At 35.1% G+C, this 21090-nt stretch overlaps 1 protein-coding gene and 1 non-coding gene across 4 annotated transcripts in view; one reads left to right on the forward strand and one right to left on the reverse strand.

Moving 5' to 3' along the window:
* The window catches only part of Tasor (transcription activation suppressor), a 50524-nt gene that overhangs the window by 19147 nt on the left and 10287 nt on the right, over positions 1 to 21090 (reverse strand). For all 3 annotated transcript variants that reach the window (XM_038309520.1, XM_038309519.1, XM_038309521.1), the window contains exons 2-14: positions 18485 to 18630; positions 16956 to 17048; positions 15288 to 15360; positions 14814 to 14905; positions 14030 to 14191; positions 10658 to 10782; positions 8564 to 8595; positions 7773 to 7878; positions 6195 to 6298; positions 6010 to 6113; positions 4168 to 4240; positions 4009 to 4080; positions 1721 to 2422 (exon numbers count right to left, since the gene is read on the reverse strand). In XM_038309520.1, the coding sequence (XP_038165448.1) occupies positions 1721 to 2422; positions 4009 to 4080; positions 4168 to 4240; positions 6010 to 6113; positions 6195 to 6298; positions 7773 to 7878; positions 8564 to 8595; positions 10658 to 10782; positions 14030 to 14191; positions 14814 to 14905; positions 15288 to 15360; positions 16956 to 17048; positions 18485 to 18630 (1884 nt within the window). The remainder of the gene's footprint in view (positions 1 to 1720; positions 2423 to 4008; positions 4081 to 4167; positions 4241 to 6009; positions 6114 to 6194; positions 6299 to 7772; positions 7879 to 8563; positions 8596 to 10657; positions 10783 to 14029; positions 14192 to 14813; positions 14906 to 15287; positions 15361 to 16955; positions 17049 to 18484; positions 18631 to 21090) is intronic.
* LOC119799636 lies at positions 3405 to 3511 on the forward strand. Its single transcript, XR_005282912.1, has one exon. It is a non-coding gene; the product is annotated as a U6 spliceosomal RNA (small nuclear RNA).

The following is a 21090-nucleotide window of genomic DNA, read 5'->3' on the forward strand; positions in this document are numbered from 1 at the left end:
ACCAAGAAGGACACAAGAGATGAGACATAGACACTGAAAGTAAAGAGATGCCAAAGTAAAGAAAATCCTACAAAATTATACCAGACAACAGCACCATCAAATACAACTTTTTGCAATGACTGCAATATTCCTATCAGTATGGTCCAAACAGCTGTATGGCTGGTGAAATGTTGTTTTATTTCATTTTAATTACATGTAATGACTACCACAATGAATAATTCAAGAATAAAAGGGTTCCAGATGTGGTGGCATATGCCTATCCCACATACCTGGGAAGCCAAGATAAGAGGTTAGCCTGGTCTAAACAATGAGCCAAAAGCCAATCTGGGCAACTTAGTGAAATCTTGTTTCAAAAATAAAGAGAGCAGGGGATGCAATTCAGTGGGTGAGTGCTTATCTAGCATAAACAAGGCTTTTTGGTTTGTTCAGAGCATAAAAGTATATAATATACCAAGGACATTAATCTGCCAAACCTAGTCCAGACAAATACATTTGAAAAGAAAACAAGTAAGGATTATAAGCACAAAACAAAAGGCCAAACCTCATATTTCATGTTTCTGAATTAGCCAGTATAAAAAAGTTAAAACACTGTATGAGTATTTCTACGATAATAGTCTCCCATTTCTATCAACTGAAAATGATACAACAAAGAAACACAACAATAATTGAATTAATCTAAGAAATTTCATTTTAAAGCTCAGAAGGGTTTATTCATTAAGCAACAGTCAAAACAATCCAACAAACATCTCTAGTTTCGAAAACAAAATACAGTATAGAGCTAAGTTTAAGCTATGCTTAAAAGTGTTGAGTATACTTTATCATATTAGCCTAAACTGAACAACGAAGAAATATGACATACCAGGGTAAATGTTTTATATTAAATCAGACATTAAATGTTTTAAACGTCATTTTAAACTCTGGCCGTCTTTACTGCAATTCTATAATCTGTGTGAAAGCAGCTATACAAATGAATGGTCATGGTTGTATTCTAATACTTTTTTTTTTTTAAAAGAAACACAGGAGACAACTCTTTCACTCTTTAGCTGCTTGAGCATCAGAAATGATATAATAGTAACTATCTGGACCAGCAAGTTCATGACCAACCAAATACTTCAAAGGAAACAAATGATTATTGAATCTGTCACCCTGGAAAGGCAACAATAAGAAATTCAGGAAACAAATACACAAAAGCAAACCAGATCCTTGCATTTGGATTCAGAACCCATTTTAGTGGTGACACGGTAACGGAATTCAGGCTGATTTATGTTTTCTTGTATTGTACAAAAAAGAATTGAGCCGTAACACAACACACACCTGAAGAACATAGCTTGCTGAGAAAGGAAAGGACCAAAGGCAAACAGCAAGAGGAACATATTAGCACTAGCAAAAGTGGTTAACAGCTAGAAATGTAAAGCCATTGCAGTGACTTATTATCTACTGTGAGTGTAATTTCTAAGGATAGGGTCAACCAATCCTGAACAAGCCAGGCAGGCATGCTCACATTCCAGGCCAGCTAGAGCTCCAGTGTGACACCCCGTCTCAAAAAAGATAGGGGGAAAAGAAAAGAACATAAAATCCAAACCCAACCAAGCACCTAGGACATTCTGTATTTGACTCTTAGGCTTAAGTAAATTGAGGACCTCTATAACATGGAAAAGAACAGAACTATTCTTTAGCTAATTCATAAAATAGCTATTATAAAAGTAGTGTGCCATTTTACCTTCATATAGATGGTAATTATCAGATGAATTGCTGGTTTTGGCGAACTTGTTCATATTTTCAGGTAGATCCTCAAGTTTCCTCTTCAAGATATTTTTGCTTCTGGTATCTTCTGTATCTGGGTCCCCACCCACATTTTTTTTTGTACACTGAATTAAATTAATCAATTCTTTGACTCTATCCTTATCATAATCTAGAGAATGAGACGACTTCTCCTGGACAGGATCAGTAGTTTCACCCCTTGAGCTATTTCGTTTTCCAAATTTCATTTTTGAACCATTAATTTCTTCATCTTGACCTTCATAATCTGAAAGGGGACTAAATTGTTGACGTTTTCGATTTTCTTCAAATAACTCTTTTAATTTAAAAATAGGTAATTGATACATTTCTGGCTGGAAAATGTAGGTATGTAAGCAGTCGTCAATATGATATTTATTTCTTGGTGCTGAGTATAGGAATTTTTTATCATCTAATCGTGAATCATATGAAAACATGAAAAATTCTCGCTTACCTGAACCAAAACCTCGCTTAAAAAATTCACTTACGTACTTTTCAACAACAGAATGAAAATTTATAGTGTTTATATCTTGGAATTCTTTTCGACACTGAATCAAAGCAAACTGTAAAAACTGAGTTATTTTTAATATATCTGATATGCTCTCATGTTTCTCCTGTGGTGCTGGATTCATTACACCCTTTTGTGCTGCAAATAAACAAAAAGTAAAGCATAGTAACAATAGGGAAATTAAATATGAATCTTCTTATTACTGAAGTATAACATCTGAACATTAATGCTGAACCAGTGTCTGCTTCTGGTACACATGTAGCATAGCAGCCAACTGACGAGTACCATGTTTCTGCTTAAAATGGGCCAAGAACCAAAACAAATGAAAAAGGAGAACAGATTTTTAATGGGAAAAAAACTCCTCACTAACAATCTGCACTTCCTTCTGGTCCCAAGTCAACCCAAATGGTGGCAAGAAAATTGCAAAGAATGGGGTAAAAGAAAGATTTGCGATTCTAAGCAGTATCAGTTTACAAATGACAACAGTGTCATTCCATCTTGCTCATAAAATAACTTTATATAAACTCATTTCCTCATAAGCACATATCCATGCACTGAGTAACCACAGCTGAGAAATCTAGGCTTAATCCAAAAGTGGGAATTAATAGTATTCAAGTTTGTTGTTAGAAAAGGTAAACAATAAAAAAACTTCTCTAACAAATATTCCAAATTCACATTAACTATGAATGGCCTAACTGATGTAGGATTTCCCTCTTTATGTTATGAATATGTTTTATTACCATTGGTTAATAAAGAAGCTCCTTGGGCCCATGGCAGAGCAGAATATAGCTAGGCGGGAAAACTAAATGCAGGGAGAAAGAAAGTGGAGTCAAGCAAATCCAAGAAGCAAGATGTGTGGTAACAAACCACAAGCCTTGTGGTAAAATATAAAATAGAAATGGGCTAACTGAAGATGAAAGAGCAAGCTAGGAATACACCTGAGCCACTGACCACACAGTGTTGTAATTAATATAGTGTTCGAGTCTGGGTGCCCAGGAAACAGAAGCACAGTCTCCATTTACACCTAATATTTAATACGGCATATGACACTTTAAAATCACTAAAACTTGAATGCAAAAATGAATCAGAGAAAAACATGCCACATAAAACTTACTAAGCTGTGCTCACTTCGGCAGCACATATACAAAAATTGGAACGATACAGAGAAGATTAGCATGGCCCCTGTGCAAGGATGACACGCAAATTCGTGAAGCGGTCCATATTTTTAGCTCAATAAAAATCAATTTAAAAAGCTTACTAAGCTGTAGTTCTAAAACAATTATAATAAAATTTCATTAATGATTAATGAAAGCACTGAACAAAAAGAAAAAAAAACAAATTTTCATAGTCAAAAGAAAAAGTTCAGGTAGCTGGAGAAATGGTTCAACAGTTAAGAGCACTGGCTGGATTTCAATTCCTAGCAACCACATGGCAGTTCACAACCATCTGTAATGAGATTTGGCGCCCTCTTCTGGCCTGCAGGCATACATGCAGGGAGAACACTATATACATTAAAAAAAGAAAAAAAACTTCAAAGCCAGGAAACAACATACACAAAAACAGGAAGGGGAACACATCAAAGTCATGTTTTATTTTGCTTAATCCACAGAATAATCCCAGAATTTCAAAGAATAATATGTACAAAAATAATATGAAGCTTTACTGAAAAGATTTTAATAGTATCTACCAGCAATTACACTTCAACATTAAAAAATAAAACTTACTGATAATTAGGCATCTAGGTTCTTGAAACAGAAACAAAGCATGTAGGATTCGAGACTTGACAGTCTGATGTTCTAAAAAAAAGAAAGAAAGAAAGAAAATAAAGAAGAAAAAGCCAAAAAATATTTTTAAATTGTAAGAATTAAAGCCAGACTACCTACCATATGAAGAAATCATCTGGTATGGAGAGAGAAGAAAAAGATATCCTCGGTCTCCTAAAGGTTTAACAAGAACCTGCAGGTTGGGAAGACAGCAGAGGTGTATCCACTAAATTATTACTACTACTTTAGACGCAACACTTACTACTATGTATTAAAAAAATGTAATCATTTAAAAAAAATAAAGCTACTAAATTAGGCTAAACTTCTTCACTACAGTAAAACAAAATAACATTCAAACCACAAAACCAGAGCTGTTACAAAAAAAACCCCGACTCAAAAAAAAAAATTAGTCCCTAGATACTGTAATTGCAAAACACACACACACACACACACACACACACACACACACACGCTAGAACGAGAGGGGGGAAGGGAAAGGGAGGAGGAAGAGAGGGAAGGGTAGGCCCCAACCGCGAGGAGACTGAGAGAAGAGAAAGAAAACAGGGAGAGGCAAGAAAAGGAGAGAAGAAAAACCTAAAAAGCAACCAGAAAGTCAGATCTGATGGCACAGGCCTGTAATCTCAGCTACTTGAGAGGCTGATATAAGTGGATCACAAGTTCAAGGGCAGCCTGGAAAACTCAGATCCTTTCTCAAAATATAAAAGAAAAAAAGGGCTGGGAATTATAGCTTTGTGGCTGTGGTCTAGCGTATCTCAAGTTCCAGATTCCATGTTCCGTACTGTGGGGGTTAAGGGGGTCAGTTAAGCTCTAAAAATCCTAAAAGCAAAATAAACACCTTGCAAGACAAGATCTCACACTTGTACCCATATTAAACCCTTCTTTTGGATTAGTGTATGCCACTAATCACAGTCTTTGATAGCGAGAAGCAGAAAAAGTTCATATGAGTTCAAGGTTAGCCTGGTCTACATAATGAACAACAGGCAAGACCATGTTTGAAAACAAATGAAATTTCTTAGTAGAATCCATTTTTTCAAAATAAATAAATATTGTCAACCCTGAATTATGTATGTATCTAGCATTCAACCATTATGAAATATATATTTATAAACAGAGGACATGTACAAAAACTGACCACATGGAACTTAAATCTGAAAAACATCTGTTCAGATTACGGTATGATTAAATTAGAAATTAGAAAGCAAATAGACAGATAAAGAAAAGCTAATGTATACATACTCAAGGCCTGATCCCTACTCTCTAAATACATCAAAATCTACAGCTCTCAGGACAAAATCCAAATTCCCATGCCCATACTGGCTCAAAGACACTGAAGGATATAGCTCTCTACTTTTTCCTCTCAGATGGTTAAATTTTTTTGTCCTTTTTAAACATTCACCAGATTATCTTGTTCTTTTGAATCTGTAAATGGCTCAGCAGTTAGGAGCACCTGCTCTTGTGGAGACTTGGGTTTGATTCCCGGCATAAATTACACAACCACCTGTAACCTGCGTTCCACCAGATCTGACGCCCTTTTCTGGCATCCACAGGCATTAAGTATGCACACAGTTTACATACATACATGCATGCAAACACACACATAAAGTAAAAACACATCTTTTTGAAATAAATGCTATAGTCTGTCTCATTCAGTATCCCATGAATATTTGACAATACAACATTTATAATCACAATGTATAATAAAAATGGATCTACAGAAAGTTTAATGAAAAGCAAGAGTACTATATCTATTTACACAGAAATCCAGGCCAGCCAAGACCACATAGCAAAAGCTTGTCTCCAAAGGAAAAAAGTACTAATAGTAAAATACCCAACAGAGACCTTGCAGGACTTCCAGTGTCAAAATTAAATTGAAATATTAATGATAACTTATGATATATTACTTTTAAGGGATAATGGAAATATTTAAAACTTTTCACTCACAAGTTTTTCTTTCTCCAGTTTTTGCAGTAAGCACTCCATATTACTTCCAATTCTTGTCTTTTCTACAACTTCATAAAGGCTACAATACATCCCATTCTTTAAAACTAACACAAAGAAAAAATATACAGTAAAACATCAAATCAGGTCTGCTTCTTACATATTTAAGTAAAATGAAATTACTTTACCTTCATTAGGACCCAAGTATGTGTCTTTATTAAATAATGCAGGAGGAATTTTCTGTTTCAAACAATCAATACTCATAACTGTTTCAACATCTAACTTCTCAGGACTGAAAGAAAATATAAAAGCATGTTTGGCATACCTACATTTTTAACTATAGCAATGTTATCAGACATATTAATATAAACACTTAATAAGATACAGGCTGGGAATGCAATTCAATTGGTTCAGTGCTTGCCTAGCATATAGAAGGCCCTGAGCTCAATCTCCAGTATCACATAAAATAGGTATGGTGATGCATCCTGTAATGCCAGCATCTGGGAGGTGTAGAGTGCAAGAGGATCACAGGTTCAAAGTCATCCTCTGCTACACAGTGAATTTGTAACCAGCTGCTACCTGAGACCTTACCAGAAGGTCAACAAAATAAAATACACCTGATGGGTAATGTATGCATTTATTAATAGTTTAACCTTATTCTAAAGAGATACCTGATACAGGAAGGTCAGGTATCTACACTCAAGTAAGTAGCAACTGGCAATACTGCCAACATTACATCCTTAAGTCAGAAGCTACATGCCAACTTTACTAACAAAAAGAAGTTATTATTTACAGTTATAGTATGAGCTGGCATAATTCTCTTCTTTAGGAGATGCTGAAGATCAAACCCATGAGTTGTATGGCAAGCAAGCATTCTACCACTGACTTTTATCTTCAAGCATTTACACCATTTTCTGCATATTAATAAGAAAACTTTTAATCCTAACATGCTATACGAATTATAAACTGTATGTATATTAATTTACCACATCAAAGCTCTTTTCAACAAAGAAGTGTTAGCCACCACCACCCCTCTTCTGTTTTGAAGCAGGCTTTCACCATGGTCTGTAGCACAGAAGTCTAGAGTTCACTATGCAGCCAACAATGTCTTTGAACTCTAGATCCTCTGCTTGAGCCTCCCATGTACTGGGATTACAAGTATGTTCTACCATACATAGCTTAAAATGACAACTCTTAAGTCTACTACATACAAGCTGCTTAAAAAAATCTAAGTAGAATAAAATTTTAAGTCTTTTAGACTTAAAACCACTCAGAATAGACTATCCATCTGACTAGTATTCAAAGTTGAGAATCAGAGCTTGTCAATTAACTTCCTGAAGTTACAACCATTTTATAAACACATAAACATTTATGTTTAAGTTTTTATAGACCACAATAAAATTTAATATCGGAAAAAATAGCTAGCAACCCAGGAATGGTGGTATATAATTATAGCCCTATCACACACGAAGTTGAAACAAGAAAGACTGCCTGAGCTATATAGTGAATTCCGAATAATCCAGAATAAGATAAACTGAAATTTTTTAAAACAATCAAAAAACTAAAGAAACTCAGTCTCCTTAACTGCCAAATAATTTAATTTTATTTAATAAAATTAATAAAATAATTTTAATTTTTAAGTTAATTTTTAGCCTAGCTATATGAAATGAAGGGTTAAATGTCATTATACTTTATCATTTATTCCCCTTCTTTACGATCCTCCCTCTGCCCCTTCTCACTATTTTATTTTAATGTTATATACTTACAGCTTGATAGGCAAAAAGGCACGAGTGGATGACCTCAAAGAAATGTAACACAGAAGCTTTCCTTTATTTAAAAGTTGTCCTTTCCACAGTGTGTAGTAAACTCTTTCTAAACACAAGAAATAAGAGCCCAGTTGTTTGATAGCCCAGAAGGTAAATACTTAGTAGAAATGAAAATTATCTAGAAATAAGGATTAAGTAAAAAATCAACACAGAAGTGACATATCCATCAGGGAAAGAGCTTCACAATGTTAAGATTTTAGGTTCAGTTTCTTTTCCCTTTAACAGAAACCATTCCAGCTTCAATGAACCATTCCTAGCCCTAACCAATGAACCAACTTCAAAAAGCTATTCCAACTTTCCAATGAGTCCTCTCATTAGAAAGCAACACAAACAATGTAGTCACTGTCCCAAAGGAGACTGTATTAAACCTGGTTAATATCTCCTCTCTTTTGTGATAAACTTAAAAGGCAGCATTGATTTTTTGTCATCAAAATCAAAAACCTCTGGTGAATATATGCTTTTAAAGTGTATAAATTGTATAAATTGTAAAACCCAATTTATCTTTTTTTTTTTTTTTTCAATTCAAAGTGCTAGAGATTCTGGTCCATCTTCAGAAGCAGTAGCATATTCTAAAAAGAGTCCTTATGTTTAAATGACCAAATACTGATGCTACATATAACATGACCTCACTTGTTTTATATTTCATATTATGAATAAGAAACACTGAACTTATTAAATTTTCACTGTTTATACTTTCAACTTATAAAAGTAAAAAAAAATAAGACTCTTACCTATGTTTCTATCTGCATTAAAGCTGTTAGATCTACAAATAATTTTTTAAAAAGAAAGGAAAATTATTACTGATTGGAAGCAACATGAAAGTTAACATTTAGGACCCTGACATACTTTCTGTGTTTTTGTTGGTGCTGTTGTATTTTCCAGGGCTGGGGATGGAACCTATAACCTCACACGTACAGCAAGCAATTTAAACTGAACTAAAGCACCATCCTGTGAGTGCCATTTCCAATGGAACTACAGAAAAGAACAAAATTCTTGCAAGTAAGAAAACTTATTCTTTACAAAACTTAGTAAATCTAGTTCTTAGAGAAGTGCTTACTGTTCTATTACTGATTTGCCAAAATTTATGAAAGCTGTTTTATATTTTCAAAAGTATCCATTTACAGACAGAAGACTATTAATACCTTTGTCAAATATATATATGTATATATATATACATATACACACACATTTCAAGATATATATATATATATATATATATATCTTGAAAATATGATTAGAAAAAAATGCCCTTTCTATACAAATACATCCTTAGCCATGTAACAAATATTTAAGCTCTTATTATTTATTAGGCATAATTCTAGGTAACAGAATTCTAAGTATAAACAGAAGACAGTCCCTATTTCAAACAAATTACAATCTAATGATGAAGAAAGGTAATTATCAACAAGTACAGTTTATTAGATTATGATTTCAAGAGCTACACAAAATCAAGTACAAGAGTTTATATTAAAAATAATAAATAAAAACCAAAACTCAAGAGAACATCCAATGATAGCAAAGGCTAGAGGAAACACAAGAAACAGCTATGCAGGAACTAGGGAAAGGAATAGCAGTAAATGTGGGTCCCAAGGCAAGAGTCCTCATGGCACATTCAGAGCACAGGGTGGATGTCTCATCAATGTTTGTCTGGATCAATCTGGGGGTCAACAGAAGGGATTCAACAAAGTAGGAAAAGAGCCAGGCACTCAACATTCAGGAGGCAGAGGAAGGTGGATCTTTGTAGTTTGAGACCAGTCTGGTCTACACAGCGAGTTGCAAGACAGCCATAACTACACAGACTTTACCAAAAGACAGACAGACAGACAGACACACACACACACACACATAGGAGATGAAAGGGGGGCAGTTACTATTTTCAGGAATATGACTTTCATAATTATAAGTGGTTATGTCTTTTAAAGATCATCTATGAAAAAAATACTATAATAAATGTGTTATGTCAGCATTCATATATATGAAGCAAAAGGAGAAACCCAACTCTGCATTATATGAACTGGTACTTGTAGAGGTTTTGAGGTCTCACCAAGTATGGGGGGAAAAAAGTACTGTATCAGTAGGAAGGAATTGGTAGCTCATACCAATGCTCAAGAGGCTGAGGCAGGATCTTCTCAATCTTAAACCTGAGTTCTAGCAATAGTAAGCTCCAGGCCTGACTGGGCTACAGTATACAAGACAACTCTAGCTCCAAAAAGAAAACCAAAACAACCAGAGTGTTCTTTATCAAGCACATTTGACTTTAAAAGCCAACAGAGATCACCCTATAAAGATATGTTTGTTTTTTAGATAGTTTGAGAAGTTACATTATGTTTATGAACTCAAAAGAAAATATCACCTGAGTCTTAAGACTAGGAATGTCTAAGAATTCCATTAAATATTTCATTTCTCTGGGACAGAGCTTTATAGAAACTCGATTCTAAGAGAGCTAAAAACATAAAATTTCTGTTTGGGGAAGGCAGGGACTCATAGTAAAGATGGCTCCAAACTTACTGGACAGCCACGACTGACCTCTATGTCCCAAGTGCTGGGAGTACAAGCATATACCACATAACCAGTTAAAATTTCACTTTTCAAAACTGCTATTTATTAAAATACAGATAAACCTTCAGGAAAAAAAAAAAACAGGAAGGAAGGGAGGGGGGAAGAGTGAGTGGAAAGGAGGAGGGGGAGTGAGTGGAAGGGGGGCCCCCACAACTCAGTTGCTAGGTAAATAAAAGCACATTTTAGTTCCTAACTAGATAAAGTCAAAAAAGTTGAAGAGGACAATGGTAACTTCTGAACTATTTTTCTGTGTAAACTTGTCTTACCTCAGTGAAGACACAAACTTTGCAGTTTGTTTATCATCTTTGTAAGTAAAAGACACAACTGCATATGGACAAACATGTCTTGGCCTTTGTCTTAGTTCATCAAAGCCATACTCATAAAAATAATACTAAAAATAAGAAAGCACAAAATTAACATTTCAGAATAGGCAAGTAGTAAAGAAGATATTTTATTAAAGTATCACCTAAGCAGCTCAGGCAGGAAAGAAATTTCCTTGAGCTCATCTACTTCACCGAAACAAAAATTGGTACTTTCTATGCATTCTATATACCAGATGCCAAGGTATCCCTGAAGTTTACTTCTGAAGTGATGACAACAGGAATGTGCAATTAACTTTCTAATGAAAATACTATAAAATGGAATCTAAGCAATGTCAGCCCAGAAGTCAACTTGATTAAAAAAGTAAAATACTGCCAGGAAACAGAGGCAGGTGGATCTCTGTGAGTCCGAGGCCAGCATCGTCTACAAGAGCTAGTTTCAGGACGGTTATACAAAGAAACCTTGCCTTAAAAAACCAAAAAGTAAAATACTAAGGACAAAATTTCAACCAATATTAAGTATCATTTTCTGTGTTAGTGCAAAAGAAGACTATAAATGTAAAAGTCAAGTTGATTACTTTCTCAACTCACAAGCCTCTGCCCTTCCCCCTCTAGTCATCAATGCTGGAGTTTTCTGACTGCAGAAAACTGAGAAAGAAGGCCTGAGTCTATAATCAAGTCCGTTTTCCTGGGAAATTACTAATTTCAATAATGTTTCAAAATTCTTCCAAAAGGTTTTTTTTTTAATCTAAAGCTCTTGTTTATAAGTGCTAGAAAACCCAGTCACTAACTGTATTTCAAGTCTACCAACAACGCATCATCAAAAACAGTGAACTGAGGGAGCGCCTAACGCCTTTCATGAGAATAATTTTGGTTAAAACCCCCAGTCATAGGCCTCCACTAAGACACTTCAACAAGGAGCTAACAAACTATTTTCCACAAATACTGCAGAAAGCTTTTGTTATTATTTTATGTTTTTGAGCATTTGCCTATATATATGTCTACCCTGGTGCCTGAGGAAGCCAGAAGGCATCTGGTCCCTTGGAACTGGAGTTACAAACATTTGTCAACTGTCAACCATCACATTCAGGTCCTCTGGAAGACTAGCCAATGACCTTTCTGATTTGCCTGCCGCCTGTCCAGCCCCAACAAAAATTTTGAAGATTATTTCTAGGCTCACCATATAATACAAGAGAACAATGTCCACAACTAGATATCTTACATTACCAAGTAAAAACCCTCAGGGCCAATAACGGGTTACATCTTGTTGAGTTGTTGGCCAAAAAGGTACCTACCACAAATCCATCCAAACAAGACAGGTTACTGTCAAGTTTACTGGTTACCCTCTACAACCTGATGATCAGGCCCTACTGCTGAAGACATTATGTCAATTAAACATGCAGAAACTGGGCTGGTACCCAACTATTCATGGTGCTGGAAAGTACACGCTACCAGAGAAAATCAATCATCAGTATTACTCAGCTATAAACTTTGACCTACAACAGCAATTTGCTTGAAAGATATTTGGTTAATAACATTTGAACCACAATTGCACTAGCACTTGGATTGGATTAAGGTACACTCCATGAGATGGAACCCTCTCACTGCTAAGAACCTAGGACTAAATAAAATAAGTCATGGGCCCTAGTGGAAAACGTACTACTATTACTCTGCTAAACAAACACATTAATAAAATGATTCCTAATGACATACGGTTATACCCATGAATCAGTGCATCATTTAACCCTCACAAAATAAGCTTGTTGGCCGGGCGTTGGTGGCGCACGCCTTTAATCCCAGCACTCGGGAGGCAGAGGCAGGCGGATCTCTGTGAGTTCGAGACCAGCCTGGTCTACAAGAGCTAGCTCCAGGACAGGCTCTAAAGCTGCAGAGAAACCCTGTCTTGAAAAACCAAAAAAAAAAAAAAAAAAAAAAAAAAAAAATAAGCTTGTAGTAGGTGGGAATTTAATTAACAGAGACCTACAACTGGAAAATGTGTGGAGAGAGATACTTTGTAGCACTCAGTACTAAATAAAAATGCCTTTATCAAACTCCTCCCCACTCAAGGCTCAGGATCAATTCAAAGAGGAGGCAGAAAGCTTACAAGAGCCAGATGTGGTACATGACTCCAAGGAAACAGCATAATCTAGCCAGGACAAGACTGATACACATATGAACTCACCACACTAGACCTACACAAGTTCAACCCACATAAAAATCCCAGCAATAAGAAGGGGAATTAGACGCAAAGTACCAACCCTAACTAAGAAGACAGCTGCAAATAATTGATACTTATAAAGTTTGAGACCAAGCTGAACCTACATAAGACCCTGTATCAAAAAAGAAAAGAGAAAATAGCCTAGTGTAATGGCACACACCTTTAATCCAAGCATTTAGGAGGTAAGGGACATCCCTCAATGAATTTGAGGCCAGTATAGTCTACCTAGTGAGTTTTAAGCTGCCAAAGACTATACAATGAGAACCTGTTTCAAAAACCCAAAACAAACTTCTCAACAAAAAGCTTACAACGCCAGTATATAGCTTTAATGCCAACATGAGGCGCATTATTGAGGCATATTGGGACCTTGTCTCAAAGATTTTTTTTTTTTTTTTTTTTTTTTTTTGAGACAGGGTTTCTCTGTAGCTTTGGAACCTGTCCTGGAGCTAGCTCTTATAGACCAGGCTGGCCTCGAACTCACCTGCCTCTGTCTCCAGAGTGCTGTGATTAAAGGCGTGCGCCACCACCGCCCGGCGAATCTTTGAGAACAAAGCTTGTACAGTTTTCTGTTTATCTGGTAAAGCTTAAAAATATACCCTAAGTCTGAATTGTAATAAATCAAAAGAACAAAGTTTTATGAACTAAGATAGTCAAGGAGCTTGACATTTACTTTGAAAAGCAAATGGTATTTTATTCACCAATACAATATTTCTAGGAAGCCGGAATAAGTGAGTTCCAAGATAGGCTCCAAAGTTAGAGAAACCCTGTCTCGAAAAAAATAAAAAACAAAAACAAAACAAGAAAAGATCTTTCTAGGGTTGTGAAATGCAGGCATTTCAGGATATAATAAGGTGATGCTAAAGCGAGACGGGTCAGCAGCTGAAGTGCTTGCTTGATCATGAGGACCAGAGTTTGGATCCCAAGACTGTCTTAACATGCCAGGTGGATATCCTGTAACTCCAGCTCTGATCTGATCTGTTACCTCTTCCTTCGGCCTACACGCCTACAAGTGCAAGCACCTGTTTGCACACACTGGAAGACAGACACACACATAAATACAATAATAAATCTTTCACATTGAACTGGATCCAAGTACATACCTGAGTGAGTTCATAGGCTCTGTAAGCCAAAAGGGATGTAATTCTACTGGCATTTTTAGACACATGACATTCATGCTTTGGTGTGGGATCCAAAGCATTTTTATTTAACATAGGCTCCAAGCTTTTTACACTCAGAGGATCATAAATACTCTTTATTTTACCCTAAAATAAAGAAAACATTTTAAGTATATGTTTAACCTAATTTTTACTACACACACACACACACACACACACACACACACACACACACACTATCATAATGAGGAAATACAAGTGCTATTCAACTGCTCACTTACATTACCAACATGTTATTCTCTCTTTTTTTTAAATTTTCTTTGGAAACACTTTAAATGTGTGGTGTGTGTGTATGTGTGTACATTTGTGAAAAAGACAGAGAAGGCCAGTGAGACAGTTCAGCAGGTAAAAACACCAAGCCTGATGACCTGAATTTGATTCTCAGGTTCCACAAGGTTGCAGGAAGAACTAACTCCCCCAATCCCCAAGTCTTCCTCTGATCTTCACATGCATCCTGTGGCTTGTGCACCCCCCACATATATTAAATTGGCAGTGAGTCCAAGGCCATCCTACAGAATGAGTTCCAGGACAGCTAGGGCTGTTACAGAGAAACTCTGTCTCAAAACATAAAATTCTCAAGTATCTTCATATACCACCAAATATAGACTTTTAATTCAAACTCCTAAAGTCATGAGATCACTTTAAATTGAAGTCCAAGTTAAATGCTATCTTTGATATATACAAATAAAAATTAAAATTTTAAAATTACCTTCATTATTTTAAAAATAACAACATCTCCCACTGCCCCAACTTCCAAAGGATTAGCCTGTAAGAGATCTGCATATCTACACAGATAGACACCTAACAGAAAGAGAAAAATATTTTGATTAGGTTTTTTTAATACAAATATTTAACTAATAATAAAAGGGATAGGAGATATGCCAACTTTTTTAAAGAGAAATACTAAAGACAGCAAAGAAGGCTGATGCTTAAACCAAAGTAAAACAGGAAATTAATCACGTTTTTCAAAATCATTTTGACTAAAATGAAACATTTTAAATCATAATATTTGACCAATCAGAAGTATGCAAAACTCAAAAACGAAGAAATAAAATAAGCATTACATTTCAGAACTTGGTCTCGTTATAAACAGTTACTATAGGCAGATCACACTGAGAGTTTTAAGTAGGGACGAAAAGCAGTTAATAAATGAAAAGCAAAAACGAAAAACCAAAATAATTACCCATGGAAGGACTGCCAAGAATGGTTATTTTGGACTGGCCCACTTGCAATCCTTTTTCACATATGCTTTGAACCTAAGTAAATGAAACATTTCAATTTGAAATCATAACAGGAAATAATAATTTGTAAAATTTCAAAAACTAATCTTCCAAACTATACAGTACAAAAATTTCACAATTCATTTCAGTTAAATAGTGAGATTTAATGTAAAACTTGCTTAAATTTCTTAGGTAATCCTATCAAACTTATCCTGATCTATGCTACTTGTAGCACATATTCTCACAAACAAAAAGGAAATAAGATACAAAAATAGTTAAATAATTTTTAAGATTTATTTTTAATACTCTTATTTATGAACAATATGTATTTGTCTGTGCAGTGCCCTCAAAAACCAGAAAGGGGCAGTGGATTCTCTAGAGCTGGAGTTACAAGCACTTGTGCTGGGAACTGAACTCAGGTCCTCTTGAAGAGCAGCAAATATTAATCTCTGAATCACCTCTCCGACCCCAAGTAAAGAGAAAGTTAATCACTACTGTTAATTAAAGGGGGAAAAATGGCTATAAGAAATATATGAAGGGGCTGGAGAGATGGTTCAGCTGTTAAGAGCACTGACTGTTCTTCCAAAGGTCCTGATTCCCAGCAACCACATGGTGGCTCATAACCATCTGTAATAAGATCTGGTACCCTCTTCTGACCTGCAGGTGTACATGCAGGCAGAACACTGTATACATAATAAATAAATAAATCTTAAAAAAAAAGAATATATATGAAGCCAGGTGGTGGTGGTGCACACCTTAATCCCAGCACTCAGGAGGCAGAGGTAGACAGATCTCTTTGAGTTCGATGCCAGCCTGGTCTACAACAGGTAGTTCCAGAATAGGTTCCAAAGCTACAGAGAAACCCTGTCTCAAAAAACCAAAAACAATAATAGTAACTATATGTGTGTGTGTGTGTGTGTGTATGTATGTATGTAAGATTATAACTATAACTATATATATATATATGTATATGTATATGGAGAGAGAGAGAGAATTTTGTTTTCCTAAGAGAAAGTGTTTAATCAAGCATGCTCTAAGGGAAGAAACAGAACTGATCAGAGAAACAATGGCTACATTTGAAAAAGAAATTACAAAACATATAATCTGCCCCTCTGAATCATTTCTTCTACTTATATGTCAATAAAAATGTTATGTTACAGTAAATGCCTGTAACCACAGATGACTGGCAGCAAGATGCCTCCAAGGTCAAGGCCAACCGATCTACATAGCAAGACCACGGCTCAAAAAAACAAAAACAAAAACAAAAAAACAAGGGCTGGAAAGAGGACTCTGCTTAAGAGCCCATAGAGAACTCAAATTGAAGTCCCAGAACTCACGTCGCTACTGCTTGTATTACAGCTCACTACTGTAACTCTTGCTCCAGGAGAGCCAATACACATCCAAACTCATGTTCACACACCATACACTTTATTAAAAATAAAGATAAATCATAAGGAATAAACAAAGATTAGGTAAGAGGGCTTAGTAAGTAAAGGAATCTACCACCAATATTGAAAACCTGAGTTCAGCATACTCTCTTTCATGGAAAAAAGTTAACCTCATGCTTATCAAAATGTATTGTTGAATGACTATGAAACTCGTGGCCTACAATAGAAAATGAATTATCTCACCTGGTATCGATCAACCATGAGAAATGCGTAAGATTCTGAAAGTTCCTTATCCAATCGACCATCAAACTTCAGTTCTCTTCTCTTTTCTGTAAACTAAAAGAAATTTATCTATAACTACTTAGCATGATTGTTTCATTAACCTTAAGGAAATTTTTCTAAGAAACCTCAAACCTATCAAAATATAAATCTTTCTTTCAGTGCTTTCTGCTATTCAATTGTTCAATTTTATTTCTTCCCATTTTAATCCCCCATATAAAATAGTCCAAAGTATCTAGTACTTACCAATTTTAGCCAATTTTCTATTAAATATTTACTATTCCCCCATCTCCTCAAAGATTATAAATTGATGTTTTCTTATCTTTTATTTTTCACTTAACATGGTAAACTGGACGTAACAGGTGGTTGAATTTATTTAAACAGGCATAATGGCACTTGGAAAGCCAGCAGTCTAGAGGCTGAAACAGGAAGATCCCTTTGAGTTCAAGGCCAGCCTCTGTTTGGTATCCTAACAGTATGCTCCACATTCATCAAGTAATCTAAACTGCTGGGTTTACTTTTAGATTCAAACAGATTATCTACTTAAACTATAGAACAGCAAGCATTTTGTATTTGTATTCAGGCTACCTCTTCAACCATATACTGTAACTTCAGATAAAATTTCCTTATACAATTAACAAATAATCCCTATTATACCATGAAACCACATCAAACTACCAAATGTTTATTTTTTTGAGAACTAGTAACAGTGCCTTTCAGGAAGATATTCAAAGTTAAATTTTGGTAGCATACTAGCTGGTATAAAACCAAAACTTTGCAGCATTTCACATCCATTAGAAAGCATTAAATATTAAACATTCTACAATTCCATTTGTGTGTTATATCAGAATTATACATGCTGGTTTTCCTATATTATACTCAAAGAACATCTAAGTTGTATGTGAAATTAGAATTCATTGTCAATAGTTGCCCTTAGTATATACTTTTACAGTAAGAATTTCTATGGGGGAGACTTTCCCCTACAATTACACTTGGAAATCTGATACAGGAGGATTACTTCAAATTCAAGGCCAACCTGACCACTCTCATCTAGCATAAGACCCAATCTTTTAAAAGAAATTGTTTGAATCCACAAGAAAAAAAATTCACTAAAATTAACAACATAGCTGGCACTTTTAGAAAAAAAAAATTATTTCTTAACACATTAAATCTTATCTTTCAATGTTGCCATTTAATTAACACATATAAAAAAGGAAAAAACTTGTCGATCTACAATTAAGTACTCTTATAGTAAGCTATCCCTATATGGATGACTAAATTTCAGGATTATGCAGAACTACACATTAGTAACAATTTAACACAGCAGATAAACAGAGTATAGCAATAAAAGAGATACAATTTAGGAGGGGGATATATCTCAGGATAGAACACTTACTTAGCATGAGTTCAACCCAGGTGTTTAATTCCTAGCACTACAAAGAAATCACTTCAAAAACTTAAAAAAGAATTTCTTCCACAGGCTAATTACATACCTCTTTTTCCAAAAGTTCATTATGTATCAAGCAAGCTCTTCTATAGTTAAAATGTGTTACTGAGGATGGCTCAAGGTAAGATGAATGGAGAATATTTAAAACATCTTCAAATTCTCTAGAGCCTGGAGTTAATGACTGGAAAAGTGCTAAAAATTAAAAAAAAAAAGGCACTGTAAGATTATTCTATCATAAATGTACATTTTTCTGGTTTTATATCTAACTTCAAATGAACAAAAGGCATTAAAAGTTACTTTATGACGTGAAAGAGTTATTAAAACTCACTGAAGATGACCAACTAGACAGCCAAACAGGTGAAGGTGCTTACAGCACAGACCTGACAACTGAGTTGGGTCCTTAGATTAATCCTCATAAAAAGTTGTTTACCCTCCCCTTGCATAACCATGTGTACATGTGCATACACACACAGACATAAATAATGTTTTTAACTCACTGAAGAAAAATTAAGACTTACCTAGACTAACTAGTTCCTTCAGCAATGCAGATCTGGCTTCACACACAAAAAAAGGTTGCAATTTTATAAGCCTCAAAGATGCTACATAAGGCAATCTGTTGTTAAATTCTCATGGGAATCTATACATGTACTCAATTTGTCTCAATCCCTATTTACACTGAAAAAGTATGCCTAAGACTATGGTAGTTTAACAAATATAAAGATTTACCATAAATGAAAGCCTAAACCCAGCACGAGAGCTCCTGTCTATAATTCCTACACTTGAAAAACAAAAGAAGATAATCAAAAGTTTGAGGTGGCCTGATCTAGAGAACAAGTCCAGGCCAGCCAGGACTTTATAGCAAGATCCTGTCTTTTAAAAAAAAAAAAAGCAAAATTCAATTTTAGATAATGCACCTATAAACTAAAATGGTATTTTGTATTTAGCAATAAAGTTATAGTATTATTGATAAAAATGCAACATTTTTAACTACCAAACATTAAAGTTGGAATAGGGTTTCTCTGTGTAGCCCTGACTGTTCTGTAGCTTGCCTCTGCCTTCAGATCGCTGAGGTTAAAGGTGTGCAGCACCACTTTATCCTAGCTCTTTGATGGCTAACTACAGATCAAGTTCAAGGACGGCCTAGGCAACTTAGTGAGACTTGTCTTCTAAATAAAAAGGAAAAATAGAACATTTGCTTCGTATGTTTCAATAACAGTATCAGAAAACAGATTTGTAAAGTTTTAAAAAACTGAAATACCAGATTTGTCATTTACTGGTCTTATAGCATAATACATAACCTAATCAAACAGCCTCGTTTTCTTATTGTAAAATGGAAAATTCCACTTCTAATAACCATTATATGTCAAATACATTATGTAAGGCAGTACAAAGAAAGAAGTACTAAGCAGAACAAAGCAGCTGGTGCAAGGTTAACACAATTAAGTTTGTATGCCTTGTGTTTACCATTCTACATTCCATTTAATTTTCTTTTTCCATCTCTGATATAAATTCTCACTTGGCCGGCCTAGGCTAACTTCAGATCCTTTCTTTAGTCTCCCAAGTGCTGGAAATAATAAGCATGTCTCACCTCATCTGACTCAAATTTGTGTGCATGCATGAACGTGGGTATGCTCATACCAAAATGTACACGTATAGAACAATTTTCAGATCGGTTTCCTCCTTCGACTGTGGTGAATCAAGCTTACATACATAGTGAGTGCTTTTACCAGCTACGACAACTCTCTGGCACTGGAATTTTTATAATAACCCACTAACCTATTTGGTATAGTAACCAAGCACAGTGGCACATGCCTTTAATCACAACGTTCAAGATAGGCAGATCTCTTAGTCTGTGGCCAGTCTGGTCTACAGACTGAGTTCCAGGCCAGCCAGGACTACATAGTAAGATCCTACCTCAAAATAAAAAAAGCCAACAAACAATAACCTTAAATAATGCTTAATAACCTTAAATTTCTAATGTTTACATAAAAATTTCATTCAATTAATTTCAAATACCAGATCTATACATATAAACTTTCCACAAATCAAGGCATACTTTTTTACTGTAGACAGAATTATTCACAGAAAGAGTTATATTCATCATTTGTATTTTTTCATTTAAAGGTCAACAAATACTAAAGTAACTTTTGGGTTCCAATGAAAACACTGATGTACATATATTTATATTCTGAAACAAGGTCTCACTAAAAAAAAATCCCCAATAGTCTGAAATCCATTGTGTAGCTTAGACTGACCTCAAACGTGCCATCTTCCAGCTTCAGCCTCCCAAGTACTGCGATTATAAGCATGTGCCATCACTCTCAGTTTTATACATACTCTTAGAAGTATGCCACTTTGTAGGGCTGGAGAGACAGCTCAGTGGTTAAGAGCATGTACTGTTTTTCTAGAGGACATAAGTTCAAGTCTCAGCACCCTCGTTATTTGGCTCATAACCTGTAACTCCAGCTTCAGGGAATCTGACACCTTTGGCTTCCTTAAACACCTGCACCCGAGAGTACATCCCCTGACACACAGACACATAATTTAAATGTAAGTAAAAAAAGTATGCCACCTGAAAGCTAATTATAAATAAGCTGTTTACTGTACTTTGTTTTTTTTTATTAGAATATAAAAGATACAATGTCAAGTGGC

Source organism: Arvicola amphibius, chromosome 12 (assembly GCF_903992535.2).
Source record: "Arvicola amphibius chromosome 12, mArvAmp1.2, whole genome shotgun sequence".
Taxonomy (NCBI): domain Eukaryota; kingdom Metazoa; phylum Chordata; class Mammalia; order Rodentia; family Cricetidae; genus Arvicola; species Arvicola amphibius.